At 41.4% G+C, this 19,568-nt stretch overlaps 1 protein-coding gene across 1 annotated transcript in view; it reads right to left on the minus strand.

The window, feature by feature from the left end:
- UGGT2 (UDP-glucose glycoprotein glucosyltransferase 2) overlaps positions 1–19,568 on the minus strand; it is a gene marked incomplete at its 5' end in the record, with an annotated part of 518,844 nt that overhangs the window by 488,880 nt on the left and 10,396 nt on the right. Inside the window, 2 exons of the mRNA XM_089680491.1 lie at positions 9,377–9,477; positions 16,044–16,116. Of these exons, the coding sequence (XP_089536617.1) occupies positions 9,377–9,477; positions 16,044–16,116 (174 nt within the window). The remainder of the gene's footprint in view (positions 1–9,376; positions 9,478–16,043; positions 16,117–19,568) is intronic.

The raw sequence follows: 19,568 nt of genomic DNA on the forward strand, positions 1-19,568 counted from the left end.
AGTGTAAAGTTTGATGGAGAGGGGATTATGGTATGGGGTTGTTCTTCAGGGGTTGGGCTTTGCCCCTTAGTTCCAGTGAAGGTGACACTTAAAGCATCAGCATACCAAGACATTTTGGACAATTTCATGCTCCAAACTTTGTGGGAACAGTTTGGGGATGGCCCCTTCCTGTTCCAACATGACTGAGCACCAATGCGCAAAGCAAGGTCCATAAAGACATGGATGAGTGAGTTTGGGGTGGAGGAACATGGCTGGTTGTCCTATCCTAAACCCAATAGAACACCTTTGGGATGAATTAGGGTGGAGACTGAGCCAGACTTTTTTTTCGACATCAGTGCCTGACCTCACAAATGCGCTTCTGCAAGAATGGTGAAACATTTCCATAGACACAATCCTAAACCTTGTGGACAGCCTTCCCAGAAGAGTTGAAGCTGTTATAGCTGCAAAGGGTGGGCCAACTCAATATTTAATCCTACGGACTAAGACTGGAATGCCATTAAAGTTCATGTGCATTTAACAGGGATCCCAATACTTTTGGCAATATAGTGCACCTTCGAATTAGAAATTAGGTGTAACAATTCCCCCAAAGGATTTAGAACAATTGACCTTTATTGATAAAAAAGAAAGATTAAGAAAAAAATATTTAAATAACCATCTACAATTACAAATATATCAAAGTTTCTTCTGCTTACCAGAAATGATCAATTTCTTGTTTGGTATACTTGTATTCTATATTTTCATAGAGAAGAATGTACACAAACTTGTTTATGATCTTATGTGCAGTACTTTTATAAACTGTAACAGACAGTTTAGAGTTACTGCTGCAAATTCGCATCCACTAGGGGTAACTAAATTAATTAGTCTATCTATTCAGATAAACATTTATAAATGGCTAATAAAGGATCAGGGCAACATAGCTTATTCTTTTTTGGCATCTGTTTAAAGCAGACCATAGATGAAACCAGGAGTTGCAGGAAAGAAAAGAGCTCGATTCCCCCATCAACACAGTGTCGATTGGGAATCCCTCCTGTGGAGCCATTGTCTTTTCCTGGAAGGGAGGCGCGGGCAGCTGTTCCTGACGGGAGAACACAGTGATTAATGCTAGAGGCTACAGCAGCTGGCAATAAACGCATGCTAGAAATCTGACATGCTGGTTGTGCCCAAGTCAATGAATCAACTTGGGTACAATTAGCCTGTCCATACATGGATTGAATCTCAGCCGGTTGCTGCTGAACCCGGTGAGATTCAAAAGCATCTATGGCTGGCTTAAGTAACTGGGAAAATAAGCATCAAAAACAGAGACATTGATACTAGTCTATTTTGGAACGTCAATACTGTTTGAACACAGGTTTCACAATCTAAAACGACGCCACAAAACACTGAAGCTAATGCAGTAAGTAAACATTTCAACTCTTTGGGCTATAACTGTAAAGCAGTAAATCTGACAATTACCAAACATTCACTGCATGTGAATCTTCCTGATGGATGTGGTTTAAAATAGCTTTATTTATATGCCCAAAATGTATTTTCAGTGAACAAATGTTTCTTTTTTTATGCAATTATCAAAGTTTTTGCCTTAAAGTAAGGTAAGGTAATGTGACTTTCAGGTTTGCCCATTCAAAATTTGGTAGGGTACTAAAAAGGAATATATATCAATGTTAAACATATTAAAATATGACATGCATATCAATATTTTGCATTTATGTTTTATGCAGCAGCTTGGGTTCTTGGCTCCTTTTCATAGCTTGTTTGTCCCTTTGATGAGAAAAGCATGTTTACAGAACATTATCGCACAAGCCGCAAAGTACACATACAAGTGACAACTCAAAGAAACGATTCATTCATTCAGAGGCTCTGTTTGATGTTTCTGCCAGAAAAATAGCCAAAAAGCAAGCAACTACTGCTGTGCTGTTTTATATAGGACTCTATATTTTGTCATGTATTTAACATATGACATGTAAATGCCTACTGATATGCAAAAGTAAACCTGGAGAAGGAAAGTCAATAGTTAGCTTGCTAACACCAACTTTTCTACCACATAACTGATTACTAAGCCTAACAATCATGAACCAATATATGAAGCAGGAGGTGGAGAACGGCTAAGTAAACCACTGGCCTCCATGCTGCAAGTTAGTATTTGAAAAGCAGGGCAAGTGAGAAGGTTTGTGCAGGCATCAAGGAATGCATGTTTCACAGTCCTTTTAAAATGGTAGTAAACTCTTCACCTGTAGGTAAAATTAATATCTCCTAAGCTCGAACCATTTAGGAGATATTAGCCCTTTCTGACAGCCGACGCATGCGCTCTGAAGGAATGGCATACCCATGCTATTCCTTCAGAGCACTGTGCCATAGCCTGGGACTGCAGCGTGGGAGTGACGTGATCGCAGCTCGACCAGTCAGCAGGCTAGAGCTTGCGAACTCAGAAGGAAGATCGGATGAAGATGGAAGCTCCGGGGAGCAGTGACAGCACTCCGCTGGAGCGCTTCATTTCAAAGCAAGTCCTTCATAATGTGCTAGTATGCAATGCATACTAGCATATTATTCTGTTATCTTGTAGGGGGTGCTTTTTTTTTTTTTTTTTTAATCCGGCTTACTACTGCTTTAAGGTTTACATGCAAATACTTATTTAAAATTGTCTAACTAACAAACTCAAATGTATGAGTTTAATGGATTCAGCTTTAAGACAATGAAGGGTATAGGAGAATGACAGTCCCTATGTACCAACTGTATCTTGAAGCTTTCCTACTTCTTTGCAGGCAAAGGGAGATAGAGAAAAAGGGTAGAAGCCAATTTCTTTCTATCTACATCAAGAATGGACAATTTCTGGTCACCAGGTTGCAATTGGAAAAACCTCTCTGGCGACCAGCACCAACTCTTCCCATCCCAGCTGTCAATCACCATAGCACAGCCACTGATTGACTCTTGGCCGGCTCTTACTTCCACTGGCAGAGGTCTGAGGAAAACATTTTGAAAACAGGGACTCAGCACCACAGTGGAAGTCGATTAAACCTTGCACTGCAGTATGCTGCTCGAGGATTGGCCAGAGAAATCATGGTCCTGGAGCGGACACATGCTGGCTTGAAAAGATAGAGGAAGAATTTGGGTAATGGGTTTTCCCAACATGGAAAAGTTGCTAACATGGTAAAGTTCTGTGCAACCAAGTATTAGCTATATGTGTACACGCATAGATTGCCTACACCATATTGCCAAAATTATTGGGACGTCTGCCTTTACACGCACATGATCTTTATTAGCATCCCAGTCTTCATCCGTAGGGTTAAATACAGAGTTTACAAACATAAGAAAAAAATGGTGTTGCGCTTCCATATACAGTGCCTAAATACACTTAAAAGGCATAATTATTGCATAAATATAAATCTCAAATGACGAAAATAGTGAGACACTAAACATGCATCCCTTAAATCAGGGAAAAATTGTGAGGAAGTCACGCGATACGTGGCGCAATGCGGACAATTACGGAGACGCAGTGACGTCACTTCCGGCGTAAGCGCCATTTTGGTACACCCAGAGAGTACACCCAGCATTTTACACATGAGGTTCTGTAAGCTTGATTTTATCAATGAAAATGTGAGTGAGGTATTTGCTGGTTTATGTTATGCAAAATAAATATACAGTATTACACTACGGAAGGATTTATCTTCTTGTTTCCAATCTATATGTGAGTTGGCAGATTTTATCATCCTGCCAAAAAAGAAGTTTGGATATCAGGATTGGTCATACCCATTGCTCCACCACTACTGCTAACCTGGATCCGTATATGCTGATTGGTCATATTGCTATATCTTATATTGTAAAGGCTTATTGGCCCTTTGGAGTCGCTGCATGAAGGCGAGGGGGCAATCCAGCCGGTGACGCATCCCAATTTCTTTCACCTATATTACCGTGGACGTTTCCACTTGTTTGAAGAGTTCACAAGGGGACATTTGTTGCTTATTATTACTACATTTAGAGGCACATTTGTGGCATTACATGGCTTAAAAAGTTTTTTTGTTTTTTATATTTTATTTTAATTATTTATTTTTATTTATTTTTCAGCACATTGTGATATAGTGTTGTAACACGTTTTTTGGGTTTGTGTTCACACAAATTAATCCCAATAGGGATACAATATATTTTGTCACTTATCACATTTTTGTAGCACATTTATGTGGTAGGACTGTGTGGTCTGAAAGTTGTGTTTGGAGTCAGGTTTCATCCTGACAGTCTCACTTTAATTTATTCATGTCAGTTGTGAGTCATTTGGACACAGCACTCTTTTCCAGGCATAATTTATGCAATTTGCTGTATCACTTTATTTGTGATTGAGGTCACAATTTTTCCCTGATTTAAGGGATGAGTGTTTAGTGTCTCACTATTTTCGTCAGTGTGTGACTTGTCATATATATATATATATATATACACACACACACACACACACACACACACACACACACACGTACACACATATATATAGTGGGGCAAAAATGTATTTAGTCAACCACCAATTGTGCAAGTTCTCCCACTTAAAAAGATGAGAGAGGCCTGTAATTGGCATCATAGGTAGACCTCAACTATGAGAGACAAAAATGAGAAAAAAAATCCGGACAATCACATTGGCTGATTTGGAAAGAATTTGCAAATTATGGTGGAAAATAAGTATTTGGTCAATATCAAAAGTTCATCTCAATACTTTGTTATATATCCTTTGTTGGCAATGACAGAAGTCAAACGTTTCCTGTAAGTCTTCACAAGGTTGGCACACACTGTTGCTCGTATGTTGGCCCATTCCTCCATACAGTTCTCCTCTAGAGCAGTGATGTTTTCGGGCTGTCGCTGGGCAACACGGACTTTCAACTCCCTCCAAAGGTTTTCTATGGGGTTGAGATCTGGAGACTGGCTAGGCCACTCCAGGACCTTGAAATGCTTCTTACGAAGCCACTCCTTCATTGCCCGGGCGGTATGTTTGAGATCATTGTCATGTTGGAAGACCCAGCCACGTTTCATCTTCAATGCCCTTACTGATGGAAGGAGGTTTGCACTCAAAATCTCACGATACATGGCCCCATTCATTCTGTCCTGTACGTGGATCAGTCATCCTGGTCCCTTTGCGGAGAAACAGCCCCAAAGCATGATGTTGCCACCCCCATGCTTCACAGTAGGTATGGTGTTCTTTGGATGCAACTCAGCATTCTCTCTCCTCCAAACACGACGAGTTGTGTTTCTACCAAACAATTATTTTTTGGTTTCACCTGACCATATGACATTCTCCCAATCCTCTTCTGGATCATCCAAATGCTCTCTAGCAAACTTCAGATGGGCCCGAACATGTACTGGCTTAAGCAGGGGGACACGTCTGGCACTGCAGGATCTGAGTCCCTGGCGGCGTAGTGTGTTACTGATGGTAGCCTTTGTTACGTTGGTCCCAGCTCTCTGCAGGTCATTCACTAGGTCACCCCGTGTGGTCCTGGGATTTTTGCTCACCGTTCTTGTGATTATTTTGACCCCACGGGGTGAGGTCTTGCATGAAGCCCCAGATCGGGGGAGTTTATCAGTGGTCTTGTATGTCTTCCATCTTCTAATTATTGCTCCCACAGTTGATTTGTTCACACCAATCTGCTTGCCTATTGCAGATTCAGTCTTCCCAGCCTGGTGCAGGTCTACAATTTTGTTTCTGGTGTCCTTCGACAGCTCTTTGGTCTTCACCATAGTGGAGTTTGGGGTGTGCCTGTTTGAGGTTGTGGACAGGTGTCTTTTATACTGATAACGAGTTCAAACAGGTGCCATTGATACAGGTAATGAGTGCAGGACAGGAGGAGCCTCTTAAAGAAGAAGGAACAGGTCTGTGAGAGCCAGAAATCTTGCTTGTTTGTAGGTGACCAAATACTTATTTTCCACCATAATTTGCAAATAAATTCTTTCCAAATCAGCCAATGTGATTGTCTGGATTTTTTTTCTCATTTTGTCTCTCATAGTTGAGGTCTACCTATGATGCCAATTACAGGCCTCTCTCATCTTTTTAAGTGGGAGAATTTGCCCAATTGTTGGCTGACTAAATACGTGTGTGTGTGTGGGTGTGTGGGTGTGTGGGTACATATATACACATACATACATTCATACACACATTTTTATATTGGTTGCACATTTTCACATAATATTGTCTTTTTTTGATATGTATATAATTTTGTTAGAATTCATTTGAGATTTATATTTATGCAATAATTATCCCTTTTAAGTGTATTTAGGCACTGTATATGGAAGCGCAACACCATTTTTTCTTTTTATGTTTGTAAACGCATTCAGGTATATAGCCAGGTGATAGCAGCTTCCAGTTCTTTATATTTATTTTTAGAGTATCGCAGGTGGTTTACATACTATATTAAATACTGAGTTGGCCCACCATTTGCAGCTATAACTGCTAACTGCTTCAACTCTTCTGGGAAGGCTGTCCACAAGGTTTAGGAGTGTGTCTATGGGAATGTTTGACCATTCTTCCAGAAGCGCATTTGTGAGGTCACGCACTGATGTCAGACGAGAAGGCCTGGATCGCAGTCTCTGCTCTAATTCATCCCAAAGGTGTTCTATCGGGTTGAGGTCAGGAAATGTCTCGTTATGCTGACGCCTTAAGGAGTTCCTTTCATTGGAACTAAGAAGCAAAGCCCAACCCCTGAAAAAGAACCCCACACCATAATCCCCCCTCCACCAAACTTTACACTTGGCACAATGCAGGCAGGCAAATACCGTTCTCCTGGCAACCACCAAACCAAGACAAGTCCATCAGATTGCCAGACAGAGAAGTGTGATTTGTCACTCCAGAGAATACATCTCCACTGCTCGAGTCCAGCATTGGTGTGCTTTACACCACTGCATCCGACACTTTCCATTGCACTTGGTGATGTAAGGCTTGGATGCAGATGCTCGGCCATGGAAACCCATTCCATGAAGCTCTCTCTACGCATAGTTGTGCTAATCTGAAGGCCGTACAAAGTTTGGAGGTCTTTAGCTACTGATTCTGCAGACAGTTGGCGACTTCTGTACACTGTGCTCTTCAATATGCGCTGACCCTGCTCTGTCATTTCAAGTTGCCTACCACTTTGTGGCCGAGTTGCTGTTGTTCCCACTTTCTTCCACTTTGTTACAATACAACTGACAGTTGACCGTGGAACACTTAGTAGCAAGGAAATTTCAAGGATGGACTTATTGCGCAGGTGGCAACCTATCATGATACCATGCTTGAATTCACTGAGCTCCTGAGAGAAACCCATTCTTTCACAAATGTTTTGAAGAAGAAGTCTGCATGCCTAGGTGCTTGATTTTATACACCTGTGGCCCTGGAGGTGATTGGCAATATAGTTTATGTATATAAGAATAAAACATTCCTTAGTATCTCAGTGATGAATCAAATATCCAAACATGCACAATACAAACAAAAAATATGATAACAGAATCCTTATAATAAACTGCAAAATATATCTTCACATGCTCCAGATTTGTGTTAGCAGTGCAATGTCCGCACTTGTATAGTAAGAAATGTGCTCCCAATATCCATATGCTGCAACACCAACATGTGCTTGCACCTGTCAATGCTGCCAATTCCCTCCACTTATTGACCAACTTTCCATTTAGGTCAAAATCAGCCTTCCCAATAATTTGGGTAATCTTTCTCACTTCACAATCTTCTGTCAACAGATCAATGGTTCAAATAAAAGCCATTATGGTAGGAAATCAAGATCTCTCAGTGTAGTAACCCCAAGATGCCAATTTATTCACATATTACAAGAAAAAAAAAAGGGATACCATACTTAGGTGATCAGCTTACCAGGCTAATTACCCTTCTCTGTTTAAAATGGACTGAGCTGTTGTCCTCTTGGTCTCATTTGCCACTGTCCTGGCTTGGTAGGATAACTGCCATCCGCATGTCTTAACGACATTGCTATATGCTTTTCGAGTCCTACCAGTTCCCCCTCACATTTTACGCATTTACCAGCATTCAATTGTTAAACTTGCCAACATGTAATCAAGCTTACAGAGCCTCATGTGTAAAATGCTGGGTGTACCAAAATGGCGCTTACGCCGGAAGTGACGTCACTGCGTCTCCGTAATTGTCCGACGAGTTGCGCCACGTATCACGTGACTTCCTCACAATTTTTCCCTGATTTAAGGGATGCATGTTTAGTGTCTCACTATTTTCGTCATTTGAGATTTATATTTATGCAATAATTATGCCTTTTAAGTGTATTTAGGCACTGTATATGGAAGCGCAACACCATTTTTTTCTTATGTATGTAAACTCTGTATTTAACACTACGGACTAAGACTGGGATGCTATTAAAGGTCATGTGCGTGTAAAGGCAGACGTCCCAATAATTTTGGCAATATGGTGTAGACAATCTAAGCATGTACACGTATAGCTACTACTTGGTTGCACAGAACTTTACCATGTTGCCAACAGTTTATAGCGTAAATTCTCCTATGGCAAAAGGCTGTCATTCCCATACATACCGAAATTCCTATGGCAGACCCTATCTTGCTTGAAGGCTGCAACTTTATATGAAATTACATTTCAAAGTTACACAGAAGTCCCTCTCTTACTTAAAGACTGCCAAGACAGTGCAACCTTTTATTTATCCATAACTCCATCATTTGCATATCAGGTCCTACCAGATTCTGAGGCTTCCAGTTTTCCAGTGCAATTTTCTGTGTGTAACAGTCTAAGGTTTGTAAGTCTAAAAGTCACTCCACACTGCACCGCAGCTCATCATCTGACCAGAAGCTGCCATAAGATGCACTTCCATACAGGGGATACATATACTGTATACTTTAAACTGTTGTGAAAGATTAAACTAGTTAATATAAAATTACCCATAAATAATATTCCCAATATGGCATAACGTAACATCCATAAAAAGGGATCAATCCAAACAATTCATATGTGTGATGTTTAGGCATTTACAGAGCAAACCATCCATGCTGATCAAGAATGTACAATTTTTGTTCTTTTGTACCCCCATCCATAGATGTATTAATCCATCACTTGAATTAACAACTGTTCAAGCAACTTTTCCATGAGAAGATGAAATTTTGACACCAGGCAATATGTAAACTGTTAACTACTTTGTCAGATATCACACTCATGACATCTGGACGGAACATACAACTGAGGGCTGGTTTCAGAATGCAGCCAGCTCTCACTGGTGCACAGTGAAAGATAGCACCGTGGACAGAGAAATGCAGAACACAGCAAAAAGGCATAGAGAAAGCAGCTGGTGAGTACTTTTGCAGGGCATATTGAGATCTGGCAATTACCAGTAGTAGGGTTAAAATGTAGAAGCTATTGAAATGTCTTGTAAGTAATGTTGGAGAAAAACAAGAAATATACCTTGCAGCTCCCAGACTTTCAAAGGCAACATCTCATTAGTGCTTTCAATCAGATGTTTTCGAAACTCCACCAAATTATTTTTCAAATCAGGATACATTTGTCTTAAAAAAAAAAAAAATCCAACAAAAATTGTAAATTAAACATAGGACACAGAGGAATAGTGAGATATACAGTAATGTGCATAAAATTACAATAACACAATATAACTTATTAGCAGAAGCCAATTTATAGTTCAGTCATGCAGCGCAAAAGAAAGCCATCAAAAAAGTTAAAAAAGAGTTAGTTCAACTTTTAACAAACAATGAACAGTTGAACTAAATTACAACACCCTCCCCACCAGCCAGACATGGCTGCACTTGGCTACCTAGATGATTATCTTCCGATGCCCACACTAACTGATGTAGTTGTCTGGGCATTTGAAAACTGTACTCTTTAACATCCTTCATTTCTCTGTCTCAGAATAATGAGGGTTCAGAGAATCTCATTGGTCATAGGCACATGCCGGTGCTCACCAATGACCACTAGCCATTGCTAGTATAATCATTACACCACATCCTCCGGGCTGCATACTTTATATTTTAAATGATCCAACTGCTATAACAACTTGCATGGGCAGTGGAAGGAAATCAAAGAAGCTAAGTACAACAGGATCAGAGGGGTGGTTGAGGATGCTGTAAGTTCGCCTTTTTTTTTTTATAAAGGTGAATTAACCCTTTAAAAAGAAACAGGCAGATTTACTAAAACTAGAGAGTGAAAAATGCATAGAACCCAATCAGCTTCCATTTTTAATTGTCAAAGCTTAGTTGAACAAGTTGAAGTTAAAAGCTGATTGGCTACCATGCACAGCTGCACAAAATTCTGAGTACTCCAGTTTTAGTAAATCAACCTCAATGTGTCTGGAACGGGCTTGACAAAGTCCAGACCCAAATTCCACAGAGATGATGTGAAACAGCTGGACAAGTTTCCTGTGGGTTCCAAAAGCACAGCTGCAATTCCTCCCCCCCCCCCCCCCAAAAAAAAAAAAAAAAAAAAAACTGAAACCAAAATTACAAAATATTGACTAATTTAGTTACTACAGCTTAAGCAAGAACAACCACTATGCAGTGAAAAAAAAGAGGCTCACTAATAATGATAAAAAAAGAAAAAACCCACCACAAAAAAAAAAAAAAAAAAAAAAAAAAACCTGCCTGAAGGATCTTATGCCTGAAGCTGACATTAGATGTGGCCTGAATATCCACCTGCTAAAATGTTTGAACACTAAACCAGGCAGCAGCCTTGCAAAGCTGTGAAAAAGCTGCCCGACACTAAAAAGGCCAAAAAGTGCTCATGGATCTAGTAGAGAGCACTTTCACAAGAAAGTGCAGAACCTAATCCTTAAGACCATGAGATACCATAAAAAGCTGGAGCAAGAAGAAAGAAAAGAAAAGAGAAAAGAAAAGAAAAAGGTAGAAAAGAAAGAAAAGGTAGAAAAGAAAGAAAAGAAAGACTTTCAAAAGTTGGAGTGGTTGAGCAATATTAATAAACTGCAGACAATGAAGGGAAATTGAGGTGAAATGCTGAAACAACATTAAGAAGGAAAGACTCTAGGCTTCAGGCTTTAAAACCAAAAAGTCTTTGTTTTACAAGACAAGGCCACCACATGAGACACCCTGTACATATGTCTCAGAGAATGGGAGGCTACTGCTGTGGACCAAGATTTGACCCTTTTATGGTACTCAGTGTCAAATGCGGATGTAGGCCTGACTGTAAAAGGTCAGGATTCATCCCAAGGAGTATTTCTTTGGATTAAAGAGTCTTTCCTCACATCAAGCAAATTATTTCTTTCATGTGCAATTGTACACCTTTTGGGAAGTAGACTTCCTAGTTTTTAACAACATTGGAATCACAGATTCCAGAGCATCTGCCAGGGATCTGATTAAGTCAGAGTACCACATCCACCTGGGCCAGTTTGGAAGTTGCTTATCGCCAGATGTCCTCCATCTGGATCTTGCAAAGCAAATGAGGAGTTTTGGGGGAGCACAGGCATAAATCAGCCTGTACAGATCCCATGGACCCACCAAAACATCTACTGCTTCCGCCAGAGGATTTCTGTACCTGAAGGCAAACCTGATCAAAGCTCCGATGGTGAAGGAAGTCTGCCTGCCAATTGTCCAACCAACATAAACAGAAGACAAGGCTGGAACACTTGAAGCACAATCCTTTCTACGTCTCAGTCTTCTGGTTCCTTCCGGATGGCAGATGTATGTCACTGCTGTAGTGATGTCCAGTTGTCTGGATTCCAACAGGATGACCTTGCAGTTGGGATCTTGTCCAGTGTTGCAAAAATACTGATTTGGAGACAGAACTGCTTCGGCCTCCAAGTCCCCTGCACATGGTCTCTCAGGACTCCTGGGGAGGAATCCTGAACAGAGTCATCCCATGATGATAGGATGTTGGGTTGTAAGAGACTGGCGTAGAACTAACACAACAAACTTGCACTGAACTCCAGGCTTGGGCCTGTCATTAGAAGTTATCGCATAGAAGTAATAAAAGGAACTGTTCTTGGCTGAGGATTGGGGGGGGGGGGGGGGAGTGAGGAATGTAGCAAGTATTCCCAGCTCAAGGTTTAAGCATCTACAGGGTTAGATAAGTCTACTTCCCCTAGTGACGTCCTTAATGACGGTGTCCAAGGCAGCCTCGAAGAGACCTTGTCCATCAAAAAGTATGCACTACAAATACATTTTATATGCCTGTGGCACTGTCCAACATTTCATCCAAAGAATTCTCCACATCTTCACAGATAGGATACAGATACTGGAGACAAAACAGGAGATATCCACTAACCCATCTACGCAATAGTTCACAACTACCAGTATGAGCTCTAACCACTCCACAACTGTGTCAAACATTATGACAGTAGACTAGACACACAGACTAGTATTACAGCCATTCAACATTGCAATGTAGGGTCTACCAGAAGAAAACAAGGTTTTAGAAAGACTCTCAAAATTGTTCACCATGGTATCCTTAAACACTAGCACAACCCTCATCAGTACTTTATCAAGATGGGACAATACCAGATCAAAAGTAGTAACTACTCACTTATTAACCACCTCCCGTCCAGCCGTTGTATATAAAATGGCCTGAGGGTGGCAGTGAAGGGTCGGGTGGCCGCTGCTAAATGGCCTCCCCGCACCTTGCTTGTGCGCGCTCCCTGGGAGCGCGCAGCACCGCGATCCGGTGCCCGCTGTGTCCTCCGGACACAGTGGAACACCGATCATCAGACGGAACCTCTCTGCGAGGTCCCGATCATGTGATCACTGATTGGCCAATCATTGATCACATGCAGAGTAGTAAGCAAGATGTGAAATCTGTGAATGAGCACAGAGGTCACATGGTACAAGGCTATTCACAACAGCCTTGTACCATGTGACAAGATGTGACCAATCACAGCTCACACAGTAGTTCTCAATGGCTGCAAGAATGCAGAGAGAAAGAGAAATGATTGCTTTTACAGCCTCTATGGGTGTAAAAGCAATCAGTGTAAAAAAAAAAAAAAAAAGTAGTACAGTGACAAGTATGTATAATGTATATGTAATTTGGGGTTTTTTTTTTTTTTACTAAAAAGATAACGAAATACATTTTGGACAAGATTTATGATAAAATACCATTTATTTGCAAAATTTTATAAGAAAAACACTTTTTCAAAATTTTTGGACTTTCATTTACATATCAAAAAAAATAAAAATCCCAGAGGTGAATAAATACAACCAAAATAAAGCATTATAGGTTTTAAAAAAATGCAAAAAAATTCATATAGGTACAGTGTTGCATGACCACGCAATTGTCATTCAAAGTGTGATAGCACTGAAAGCTGAAAATTGGCCTGGACAGGAAAGGGGTAAAAGTGTCCAGACTGGAAGTGGTTAATAAAAGGACTCCTCAAAAGGTTGGAGGAGGACTGTGGTAGGTTTGGTAGGTGAGAATAGTTTATCTAGAGTTTTTCAGTCTATGTATAGGACATCTAGGTTTAGTGATTTGGAAAATGTTGTAGTCTGAGGATCTTTAAGGGATAACAGACAAGTAGCAGCATTTGTGGAAGCTAGAGACAGCTGTGCCATTTAAGCTGTCATGCACTGCATGAATAAGTGCTGAAATGGTCACTGCAAAACTGTGACTCTTAAAAGACAACATCCAGCAAGGATTTTTAAGACTTCATCAGACAGCGCCAACATAGCAGAAGGTTCAGAGGATGGCAATGCTGTAGGTAAGTCAGGTAATGATTCTGCAGGGGAGTGCAGGTATGCTTATGGTCTCTGCAGTCTAAGTCAACAATCAAATTTGCAACTTGGTCTATGAAAATCTGCATAATGTTGGTGAGGTAAAAACCAGGAGGGTAACATAGACAACTAAGCTAAGGAAGACTCAAGCAGGAGACAACGTTCCAAGCTGTCGGTGTCAGGCTCTTCAGAGGGAGCACTGCAGGATGCCCCAGATAAATGGCTAATAAAAAAAGGCATGATAGGAGTGGGTGGGCTTATACCAGAATTTTTTTTGTTTGGGTCCTGATCCTCTGTAGACAGCACTAAAAACCAAATATATGTATCCTGTGCCCCTCAATGAACAAGAAAAAAAAATATTACACAGATGCACTTTATCTTGTTTTACCTGTAGACTTAAACCCATTTATAATTACAAATTAAACCAGGTGGGGGGGCAAACACTTTTTGAAAGTCAGTAAAATGAATTGCAATGTAACAGTGGATATATCCAATGAGGCCAAGTCATCATTACATTATTTATATTAAAAACAGAGCACATACTAGAATCCAGGGGTCGGCAACACCCAACATGCGTGCCAGACATGGCACACAGCCACATTTATGCTGGCAAGCGAGGGATGCCTTGGACACCCACCTCCCAGTAAAGCTGGCCAGCAGTTGTGGCTGCCTCTACACAAGAGGGAGCAAGGGTAGAATCATCTCATTGCCCACCTGTCTCTGTTCCAGCCCACCTCAGGTGGCTTGCGCACAGCTGACATTGAAGCTGTGGATGACCAGACTAGGAGGTGGTGCACTGTGCTGCACCACACCACCCTTCCTCCCATGGATACCATGCCTGGGTCGGACTTGGTAAGCTCTTCCTCCTATGCTCGGACTCAGGCTTGAGACAGGATGTACAGCTGAGTGGCTCTTCCCCACACTGGACATAGCTAATCAGATTCTTTTCCAGATACAACCTCGATCGGCACAGCGAGTCACTGTTGATTGCAGTTCTGACCTGTGAAATCCTCAGATCAGAAATGAAGCACAGCTGCAACAGTCAGCTACACACTGTGCAAATCCAGGTTATGTCTGTAAAAGAAACTAATTTTAGCTATGTGCTGATAGGAGAGGTTCGGCTGAGTGCCCTGTCAACAGTGACCCCATCCTACCCCCTGCTGAGCTCGGTCCTCTGCCCTGCCCTGCTGAGCCCTGTCCTTTGTCCAGCTGACCCCAGTTCTCTGCCCCATCCCTGCTGACCTCAGTCCTTTGTCCAGCTCACCCCAGTCCTCTGTCCTGCTAATTCCTTTCCAATACCCTGCTGACTCCATTCTCTGCCCTTCTGACCTCTCTCTTCCAGCCTGCTGATCCCTATGCAGTGCCCTGCCATCCTCCAGTCCTCTGCCCTACTGACCCCTGTTCTCTGCCCTGCTTTTTACTGCCCACCCACATCAGACAGGCTAGATCCAGTCCTAGTGTTGATCCAGACACTTCATGATACCTGCTCTCATTTTGGACTGGTAAATAACCAGCTATTGGGAACTACTAATTTAGAGATGCAGGAATTGGTGCTGAATTGTGGCATGATGGCGCAGGAATTGGGGCTGATCTGAGGCGTGATGTGGCAGGAATTGGGGCTGATCTGAGGCGTGATGGCGCAGGAATTGGGGCTGATCTGAGGCGTGATGGCGCAGGAATTGGGGCTGATCTGAGGCGTGATGGCGCAGGAATTGGGGCTGAATTGTGGCGTGATGGCGCAGGAATTGGGGCTGATCTGAGACGTGATGGCGCAGGAATTGGGGCTGATCTGAGGCGTGATGGCGCAGGAATTGGGGCTGATCTGAGGCGTGATGGCGCAGGAATTGGGGCTGATCTGAGGCGTGATGGCGCAGGAATTGGGGCTGATCTGAGGCGTGATGGCGCAGGAATTGGGGCTGATCTGAGGAGTGATGGCGCAGGAATTGGGGCTGATCTGAGGCGTGATGGCGCAGGAATTGGGGCTGATCTGAGGCGTGATGGCGCAGGAATTGGGGCTGATCTGAGGCGTGATGGCGCAGGAATTGGGGCTGATCTGAGGCGTGATGGCGCAGGAATTGGGGCTGATCTGAGGCGTGATGGCGCAGGAATTGGGGTGATCTGAAGTCTATAGTGCAGGAATTAGGCTGATTTAAGGTAAGAAGGCGCAAAGCTCAATATTAATTTCTGTTATTACGTTGCTTACAGAATTTAGCTTATAAAAAAACCTTTTCCCGATTGTGTGAAGCTAACGTTTTTTTTTTTTCATTATGTAGCTGGCACTCTCAATTTATTTGAAAATATTTTTTGGCACATTATGCTCAAAAGGTTGCCTACTCCTGCTATAATCTATTATTCTACAACATTTCTTTGTAGCAAAAATTCACATGTGCATGGTTTGGGAAACTTACATTAACTTGTCAAAATAAAACCCTTGAACGTCTGCATCGATTCCGTCATATGAACTTGTAGTAGAATTAGTGACTGCAAAAAAAAAAAAAAATAATACAACAAATTTATCATACTGCACTTACATAACATAAGACATACGACAGATACAGTTGTGTTCCAAATAATAGCAGTCAGACATCACTAACGTGATCAATCACTGTTTTTAGAAGAAATGATATTTCTACATGGCAAATAATTTACTAGCAGGTGTAGTAGAGTAATAGAAATCCAACAGATCCAACAGTCATGACATGCATGCTGCTAATTCTGTGTAATTGAATCACTAATTGAAAGGGGCATGTTCAAAATAATAGCAGTGGTAAGTTCTATTAGTGAGGTCATTCATTCTTTGAAAAGCAGGTGGCAATTATTGCCCTTATTTAAGGAAGGAAGGCAGCAAATGTTGTACATGCTGGTTACAGTGCATTTCTCTCTGAAATTCTGAGGAAAATGGGTCGTTCCAGACATTGTTCAGAAGAACAGCGTACCTTGATTAAAAAGTTGATTGGAGAGGGGAAAACATATAAAGAAGTGCAGAAAATGATAGGCTGCTCAGCTAAAATGATCGCAAATGCTTTAAAATGGCAACCAAAACCTGAAAAGACGTGGAAGAAAGCGAAAAACTACCATTCAAATGGATAGAATAGCCAAAATGGCAAGGACTCAGCCAACAATCAGCTCCAGGAAGATCAAAGAAGGTGTAAAGTTACCTGTGAGTACTGTTACAATTAGAAGAGGCCTATGTGAAGCCAAGCTATCTGCAAGAAGCCCCCGCAAAGTCCCACTTGAAAAAAAGATGTGCTGAAGAGGTTACAATTTGCCACAGAGCACATGACTGGCTTAAAGAGAAATGGCGCAACATTTTGTGGACTGATGAAAGTAAGATTGTTCTTTTTGGGTCTAGTGGCCGGAGACAGTTTATCAGACGACCCCCAAACACTGAATTCAAGCCACAGTACACTGTGAAGACAGTGAAGCATGGTTGCGCAAGCATCATGATATGGGGATGTTTCTCATAGTACGGTGTTGGGCCTATTTATCGCATACCAGGGATCATGGATCAGTTTGAATACATCAGAATACTTGAAGAGGTCATGCTGCCTTATGCTGAAGAGGAAATGCCCTTGAAATGGGTGTTCCAACAAGACAATGACCCCAAACACACCAGTAAACGTGCAACATCTTGGTTCCAGACCAACAAGGTTGACGTTATGGAGTGGCCAGCCCAATCCCCGGATCTTAATCCAATAGAAAACTTGTGGGGTGACATCAAAAATGCAGTTTCTGAGGCTAAACCAAGAAATAGAGAACTGTGGAATGTAGTCCAATCATCCTGGGCTGGAATACCTGTTCACAGGTGCTAGAAGTTGGTTGACTCCATACAACACAGATGTACAGCAGTTCTCAGAAACAGTGCTTATACAACTAAATATTAATTAAGTGATTCAAAGGAAAGCAAAATCTTCAAACATTTTTCAGTTTATATAGTGAATGTTTCAGTTTGTAAAGAAGAATACAAACACTGCTAATTTTTTGAACAGTCTAATATTCACTTTTCTTCAATTTTTTTTTTAGAGGAACAACACAAATTTGATATATTTCTCTTCATGTTTTGATTTGGAATAGAATGTGTAGTGTTCCCAATGCATTTGTATGTATGGAAATAAAAGCTGTTAGAAGGATTTTGAGCTTTATTCACTTTTTTCAACACACTGCTATTATTTTGAACATAACTGTATGTTAAGAAGGAGGTGTGTGTGGGTGGGGGGGAGACCACATTCTGTTTTTGCTGTAGACTACCATGAAATACCATCCGCTATTCCATTGTCCATGTAAACAAAGAGGGCCAGCCAGTAAATCATAGTAATTCTGAAATGCATAATCCATACTGTATAACTGCAGCATACATGTACAACTTCATATGCTTAACAGCACCTGCCTGTTTCTATACAGCCATAGCCACATGCTTCTAGTGTTTAAATGTCCATGCATGCAGGAAATTAGCGGAGATCTATCAATGCTAAGAGCTTAGCACATGCACACTAATCCTCCTATACCTATTCAGGCTACAATGCGCACAGCCGAAAAATTCTGACAAACATGTCATCCATAATCTAGGTTTCTAAAGAGCCTGTTTATTTCTAAGAATTTTCCTGTTCTAAACATGAGTATTTTTATGCAGGTATGAATATGCATGGAATGTAGATGGTCAATTCATTTGCATGTAGCATGCTCAAATCACTGCAGTACATACAGTATTTCTGGCTCCAGCACACACATTTTTAAGCCCAAAGGCATCAACAGTAAGGAGCAAAATGCCTGTAACATCACAAAAGCACACTTTCTGGTCTCCTATCATGTGAACAATTAAAGAATTTGTAAGTGGATTGTATTTGTGCTAGCTAGGTGCTGCCCCAGAGGGTAAGGGTTAACCTTCGTGCTTGGATTTTTCTCTTGGTGGCCTTTTTGGGTCTGGCCCATGCTGCTGGCACGTTACTAACTTCTGGGAGCATGTCGTATCGTAGAAGGTCATTGGGACCTGGGGTCACCCCAAAGACATCTGCCACTGGGGGATGCCACTCATGGACCTTTGAATACATGGACTCTACCTTTGCAGGTATGCCAGGGAAGCCTGAGTTAGGATCAGGGATGTAGGGACATGAGCCATTTTATTACACTGTGGACTTTGTTATGCTCAGAGTCTTAAAAAACGTTGCCTTCTGCCCGGTCTGAAGTTATTTCAAGGAGTGCAATATAAGTAACTAGCACATTTCTGCAGCTTTGGGTCACTAGCATATTGGGGTATGAAGAGACAACACTTAAAGAGTCATCCTGGTCCAGTACAGCAAGTGGTAATGGAAGTCTAAACGCTTTCACAGTGCACTTCCATAGCTTTTTTTATCATCTCAGAATGTACTACAGGAATCATGCCATTTCTGTTAATGGAGTTCTGTAATAAACTGGCACAGGTAACAGGACCTCTGTAAAGCAAATATATGCACTGGTTTTGCACACAACTCTGCTGATCAAACCCCTTGTTTACAAAGGCTTCGATCACATACAATGACCCCCAAAGTAAACAGCATCTCCTTAGCTAATCCATAGTGCTGAGAATTATTCTTCATGTGTACATATAGTGTAAAAGATAAAAAGGAACTTATTACAAAATGACCTAAAATGCTCTATAGCTTTCCTTTAACTGTTCACTATTAACAAAAGTAAAACTGCACTGCTGCACACCAAGAAACCCAGTAAACTATGACAGAATGGAGTTTGGCATGGAAGGGGATTACAAGGGAGTTCATGCTCCTGGCAAATGGTTCAAAGAAACTCTATACCAGTTACCACCGTGGGATTGCTTTACTAAAGCCAGAAAGTTTAAAATCTGGTGCAGCTCTCCATAGAAACCAATCAGCTTCCAGGTTTTTTTTGTCAAAGCTTAATTGAACAAGTTGAAGTTAGAAGCCGATTGGCTACCATCACCA

Source organism: Staurois parvus, unplaced genomic scaffold, assembly GCF_062004578.1.
Source record: "Staurois parvus isolate SC_StPar_1 unplaced genomic scaffold, SC_StPar_1.0 ptg000243l, whole genome shotgun sequence".
In the NCBI taxonomy this organism is placed as follows: domain Eukaryota; kingdom Metazoa; phylum Chordata; class Amphibia; order Anura; family Ranidae; genus Staurois; species Staurois parvus.